At 45.1% G+C, this 6,974-nt stretch overlaps 1 protein-coding gene across 2 annotated transcripts in view; it reads right to left on the bottom strand.

Annotated features, from left to right (window-relative positions):
• Positions 1-294: 294 nt before the first annotated feature.
• The window catches only part of Mtr (5-methyltetrahydrofolate-homocysteine methyltransferase), a 110,659-nt gene continuing 103,979 nt past the window's right edge, over positions 295-6,974 (bottom strand). For both annotated transcript variants that reach the window (XM_004640845.3, XM_012516818.2), the window contains 4 exons: positions 3,145-3,345; positions 2,261-2,453; positions 855-967; positions 295-418 (listed from right to left, as the gene is read on the bottom strand). In XM_004640845.3, coding sequence (XP_004640902.2) covers positions 332-418; positions 855-967; positions 2,261-2,453; positions 3,145-3,345 — 594 coding nt within the window. In that variant the 3' untranslated portion in view covers positions 295-331. The remainder of the gene's footprint in view (positions 419-854; positions 968-2,260; positions 2,454-3,144; positions 3,346-6,974) is intronic.

The following is a 6,974-nucleotide window of genomic DNA, read 5'->3' as shown; positions in this document are numbered from 1 at the left end:
GATCCAAGGTTAGTACAGAAAAAAAACCAAGCTAACTTGCTTTGAAATGTAAAAGACAGTTGATACCATTTTGTCCCAATCCCCTAGGGACCATCATGAGTCTCCCTGCTCCTCATCCTAGATCCCCTAAGAACAACACATTTTCCAAGATCACAGGACAGCCTGCTCCTCTATGGTATCCTACAAGACAGTCTTCTAAGAAGTAGGGTCAACTCAATCAGAAGCACAGGGGCCTTTTGTAGTTCTCTATAAGGCATCTGACTCCTACACCTCCTTGAGGTCATCAAGTACAGAGGTTTGGTTTTTGGGGTTTTTTTTTCAAAAAAAGAAATTAGTTTGTATCATATCCCAAAATAGGTGCAAGCCACTTCTCCACCTCTGCTACAGACATGTTCTTCCTCAGAGCATAATCCTCAATCTGCAAAAGACAAGAGCACCTTTATTAAACCACGATGCTATGACACTTGAAACTCAAGTTTCCCCAGGTTTTGCCAAGAAACACTGAGTACCTTCCACTTCTCATCTTACTAACAGGGAGACAAATATTTATTGGCTTAGACGCTAGTAGTGTGGTGTATGTGTGTTGGGAAGGGCTAGACTTGGGGTAATGGGCCAAGATTAAATTAAGACATTATCTGAGGTAAATTTTTTCATCCCTCACCCTTCATTTTATTTTCATACCCATTTAAAATAAAAGAGGTTTTAGAGATCCACATAAAACAAGCATCTGGGGCCTGGGGAGATGGCTCAGTAGAATAAGTGCTTCCCTGGCAAGCACAATGGCCTAAGTTCAATCCCCAGTTCCACAAAATAAATAAAAATAAAACAAGCATCTGAAGAAGCCACAAACTTACCTGATCCTTGGAAATTTTCCCCACAGCAAAATATCTGGAATTCAAGTTGGAAAAGTAGAGACCTGAAACTGCTGAAGCAGGGGACATGGCCAAGGACTCTGTCAGCTGAATGCCTAGGGAGAATAGCACAGACACTCACTAGTTGGCATCAATGTGGGGAGGAGGAGGTAGTACTGAGTGGACAATGGTTCAATCAGTGAAGGAAGTAAGGCCATCGAGGTGACACATGACACAGCACAAAAGCTGGGACCAGATGAGTCTAGCAAACTCCTTCCAGATGGAAAAAATCAATTCTGGACATGTGTATCTCCGATATCCCAGTGAGAACAGAACTGGAAAACATCTTTATACTTTCCTCAGTCTGCCAAGATCAGTTCCCAGCCAGAAGAGCTAACCCTGGAGATGAGAGGACCATCTAAAGGTCTCTGGGGCCTATAAAGCTAGAGGGGATAGATAAGTAGTGCCAGTGAAAACACAAGCCCTCCTCAGCACTGAGGAAAATGATACTTTCTCTTGGGACCCTCTAGGCCATGCATTCTAAGTCACTCACTGTATGGACAAGAAAACAGAATCTGTAAGGTGAGGGCTTCACCACAGCACTAAGAGAAATGGGGACCCACACCCAGATCTCCTGGGTCAACTATTCTTTGGCTGACCCAGATCCAACTCAGCCAGTCGCCCATAGGTCCTCACTGAAACTTAGAACTTTGACTTAGCTCTGATATGTCCATGGTTAATTCCACTGAGAACTGAGAACTGAGAACTGAGAACTGAGACTGGACCATCTCAACCATGGTCTATGTAATGTGTGTCAGAACTTGCATCAGACTGGGCAACATAGCCATAAACCATGACCATTCTGCACTGGGCCAAGGGTGCTGAGGTGTTTATCTCAATAGGACATAAGTCACTTTTTCAACTATGAGAATCAGACAATACATAGGAGAGTTACATTAAAGGAAAGCATAACTGTTAATCACAGTGTAGAAAAGAAAAATGCTGAGGGGAAGGCTGGGTGCCCTGCAAGCCTGCTATCCAGACATCAGCTGTGAGCGAGCTCAATCTGAGGCAGGCAGTGTTACCACTAGGATGGAGGCACAAGTGCGATGAAAAGACACTAGTAACAGAGTAACTCAGTAACTTGAGTGACAGGCACAGGGAGGGTAAATCAGGCAGATTTCCATCTGTGATGGGTCAAGTAATTTAAACTCATAAATCTAAAATGGTGCTATAAAAATACAATATAGTAGTACAATATAAAGTATGAGAAAAATTCCTGAAAGAATGTGATGGGGATGATTTCACTATAAACTCTATTTTTAAAAAATCTTCAATGATAGGTGCCATTACATTGATTTAAGAAAAGTCCACTCAGTGAGGAAAACAGATGCTGGCAGCCCACACACCTGTGCACTGCTCAATGCCAGCCAGCTGCCACATGGTGAGCTTCTCAGTGTGGTCAGGCTGGCTGGGGTACCCAGGAGCTGGCCGGATGCCCTCATACCGGAGCCTGCGCAGGTCTGCAACGCCCAGCTGCTCACTGTCACAGTAGGCCCAGAGTTCTTTGCGAACCCTCTCATGGAGCTCCTCTGCGAAGGCCTGGAACACAGAGCAGCGCATGGTTGGCAGAGGTGGGAGCTCAGCATGCTGAGGCTTCCATCCTCGCAACAGAGGTAGGTGGAGCAGCCTTCCTCACCGGAATCACCAGGGCAAATCTGGCATGAGGGGGACAGACTAGGTGCTTGGGTGCTTGCTCTTTCTTTGGCCACTCTGCTGCTGCTCAATGGAAGTGGAGGTTATTATATTTAATGATCTGAAGACCATCCCACAAGTCCCCTACAAAAAGAGCAGAGAGCAGGGCCCAGAGCTGCACTGCCCCAGGCTTGCTGCAGTGAGGAGAGCCCACAGCCTAGGCTGGCCCATCCATGTGTGACAAAGACGAAGAACCAGATAACTACATAGGATAAAGAGCTCTGAAACAGGATTCTGTTTTTCATTTTAGGGTGAAACAACAAGCAAAGGAAAATATCAGACATAAGGCAAAAGGTGGCGACTCTAAGGGTAATAAGCCAGCCAAGCAACACTGGTTTTTCTTTCTCTGAAAAGGGATACATGAAAGCCATCTGGAGATACATGATTTTAAAATATGGATAATAAATGTTAAAGCCAGTGGCCCGGACTCAGGAAGCAAGGACACTGATTCTAACAGCTGATCAGTATTCTGACATCATCATGGGATGCCCACCTCCTAGACTGTGTCTCAGGGTCTGGTCCCTCACCACCATCTTACCTCTGCCAGTCGGTCCCCCAGAGCTTTGACCATGATGCTGCTGTAGTCATCACCATCATCTTCATAGGCTTTGCTTAGCTTTTCCACCCCAAAGCAGGCGACAGCGAACAGGCCTAGGTAGTCGCGGACCCCAGAATGCAGAGGAGCAATGAAGTCTGAGAGGCAGTGGTAAGGGTCTGTGCTGGCAGAGTCCTTCTCAGCCTAAAATCCAATCAACAGCCAGAGAACATGGCACCAGTACACAGTGGAAAACAATCTGGTATCTTCAGTGCATGTGAGCCTCATGGGTCAGGAATGTCTCCCCGTTCACTGCTATATCCCCAGCACTCAGAACAGTGTCTGACACAGTGAGTATTCAATAAATATTTGCTGAACAAATTGCCAGTATGGTTTGAATGCATTTCCCCTTCCCCTTGGGTTCATGTGATGGAGCCTCAATTCCTCAGTGTGGCAAGTATGGGAGGTGAAGCATAGGTATTCGGGTCATAGAGACAAAGCCCTCAGCAATGTACTGATGTCTTTCTCACAGGAACAGGTTATATCACAGGAGTTGAACCCTTGTTCTCTCGTGTGCATCTGTCCTCCCCTTCTTTCTTCTCCATCACATCACACCATAGCACATGGCTGCCTGATCTTGGATATTCCAGAAAGATACATTTCCTTTACAAATTACCCAGTGTACTACTAAGCTCTTCATTGCTGTGACAAGCTATCTCAGAATATCAACTCAGAGGAGAAAACATTTATTTTGGTCATGGTCAGATGGTCCCATTTATTTTAGACCCATGGCAATGCAAAAAGATGGCAGAGTGAAGTGGTGGACAAAAGCTGCCTACCAGATGACACCAGGGAACAGAGAGCGAGAGAACTAGACTGGAGGAAGGGAACCACAGATCATCCCAAGGTCCATTCCCTTCAACCAGACCCTATTCCATTTCCATCACCTCCAAATAATGTCATCAAATTATGATTGATCCACTGATGAAGTTGGATCTCTCATTACCTATTCACTTCCCAAAAGCCCATCAGCAACTAAGCCTTCAACACAATGAGCCTTTCTGCGGTACATTTTGGAGTCAATCAAAACTCTGCCTTAGGTATTCTGTCATAGCAAAAGAAAACAGACTAAGACACAAATGAGATTTTAAAAAAATATGTGACATAACATATATAACCAAGATACTCATAAATTTACTCATTTACACACTGACCAGACATATCCTGAAAGCCTACAGGCACTATGGTAGCTAGGAACTAAACCTTAAACAATTACTTATTTTTAAAAAATACTTTCCTTCAAAACAGGTTTCAATTCAGACTAACAAGTTCTGGTACTATGTGCTAACAGGAATCGTTAAATGTGTACTGTGGTTTATATCTAGCTGTCCCTGGAAAGCTGCTCAAAGGTGGGCTTTTGGGAAGTGACTGGATCACAGGAGAATGATAATCAGCAGTGGATTAGTCCATTGATGAGTTAGGAGCTAAATGTGATGTGGGAGGTGGAGCCTGGTGTCTAAGGAGGTGGGTCCCTAGAGGCAAGGCCTGGAAAGGCATACTCCTCCCCATCTCTCCCCCCTTCACTTGCTGCTTCCTGTCTGCCATGCCCGGAGTGGCTATTCCTCTGCTATGCCCCTCTGGCATGCTGTCCTCTCTGGGAGTGGATTAGACTGTAAAAATGAGTCAACATATACCTCTTCTATGTTGCAAGTGTCAGGTACTGTATCTCAGTGACACAGTTACTAAGACAGTGTATGGTCCCACCCTACGTCAACAGATGCAGTTCAACAAACTGCTGGGGTTAATATCACATGGGCTGTGTGCTGCCCCCCACAGGCACAATGCAGGAAATGGCAGAGGACACCAGGATAGCCTGAAGCCAAAGACTCAGCAGGATTTATTTCTGGGTTCCCTCAGAAGCCTGTAATAGCCTCCACCTTCTGGGCACCTCTCTTATACAACCAATAAATAACTGTTGAGGAGGTAAACAGCTTATAACTAATTACTCACTGATGGTTACTCTATGCCTGCTCTTTGTATAAATCACTAATTTAACTCTCAGCCTTATGAAAAGTGATAACCATCAGCTCCACTTCACAGGCAATACATCTGAGGCACAATTAGCTTGATCAACCAGCTCAGGCTGGACCAGTAGGACCAAAAGGTTGATAGCCACACTCCATAAGTACCAATAACTGATGCTCCTGAATCTATGGCACTGCTTTGCACCAATCAGTTAATCAGTGAGTGGCTACTCACAAGCTTCAGAGCTTCTTGTCGGCCACAACAGCAAGTGCAGGCTGACACCGGGCATACAATCCTAAGAGGCTGCAGGTACGGAATATCTGACCAAAGCATACAGAAATGCCAGTGCTCAGGGACAGCTGGGCATACAGCTTGTTTTTTTCAGTTGCACTCTGCTCATCAACCGTTCTTTGTTAACAGAAGCCAGAGGGAAATACAAAGGTTCCCTGTAGCACAAGACATACAGGTCACAGGCCCCATGGTACTTTAGAATGGACTGTGATCAGAGCATACTCAGAACAGAAGTCTCCCAAAGTAATAAGGCACTGCAGCCAGAATTTTCTAGAGTATACTAGAAGAGAGCATGTCCTTAGAAGTATCTGTCCAAGTAGATAATATAAGTTCATGGTCCAGCTCTCCTTTCTCAGAGCTATTAAAAGGTGAAAGCTGAAAATTCAGAGCATTAAATGCCTTAACCACAGACTGCCCAGACATGAGGACTTTTCAATTTATTCTGGAAGTAAAAAGAGAGTCAAAGAGGATACAAGCCTGGAGTATTAAAGAAACCCCAGCAGAGGTTTCTGACTTTAGTTTTACCAGTGCAAGAAAGGTTCCTGGTTCCCTAGCAAGGAGGAGCTGGAACTTAACATTAGAACCCCCTGCTGTTTCCTACAGTGTCTGAGCCTGAGTGCATAGAGTAAGGAGTCACCGAACCAGAGTGCACACAGCAAGGATGTAGCTTTTCTTGCTTACTTCTCCATGTTTAAAGTTCCAAATCTGGCAATCCCTCCAGATACTATGGTCAAGATATCTGGCCTTATTAATTATATTGTAATTGTTATGGGCAATATTATCACTATTAAATAACTAAAAATAATAGTGTAGCTGAAAGCAATTTACACAAATTATTAAATGTTTAATGATACTAGTGAATTCTGGTCTTACTTTCTGATTGGACAACTACTATTTATTGTCCCAGCTAATGGGACATGAATATGACACATGAATTTTTTTAAGGTGGGGGCATGAGAGGGAGCCATGCAGAGCCCCTTCTCTCGGCACTGAAGTCAGTGCACCAGAAAAGCTGGGCATGCACACAGCAGGAGTCGCCCCCGAAGCAGACATCAGCACCACCTCCATCAGTCTCCCTTTCTCTTGTGTGAAACGAAAACAAACTGCTGGACACCAGAGCTGTGTGGAAGTTTGGTAGAATGCTCTGCCAAGCAGCCCATGACCACTTACCTGTGCAGGAGCATGTTCGGTATTTATTTCATCTGTCCTGCCCGACAGGAGCCCTCGACAACTTACTTAATAACATACACAGACGCAAACCAATGTTGTTACATAAGTTAGCACCCTCTTGCTTTGGCATATGAGAAGACCCAGCAGCAGAGTTCTGGCATCTGGTGCTTAGGCAACGCTCTCGTCCATCCACAGACACACCGTAAACACCTCCTCCTCTGGCGCCCACTGGACACCACACGGGTGCCTTTTCCCCACCCTACTCACAAGTGCCTGGGCTCAGCCTCTAACTGGTCATTCTGGATGAAGCAGAGGAGACACTCATTCACACCTGGGCTGGGCTTAAT

The sequence above is a fragment of the Octodon degus genome, unplaced genomic scaffold, assembly GCF_000260255.1.
Source record: "Octodon degus isolate 3935 unplaced genomic scaffold, OctDeg1.0 scaffold00127, whole genome shotgun sequence".
In the NCBI taxonomy this organism is placed as follows: Eukaryota; Metazoa; Chordata; class Mammalia; order Rodentia; family Octodontidae; genus Octodon; species Octodon degus.
This window is presented reverse-complemented; position numbering and strand designations above follow the sequence as displayed.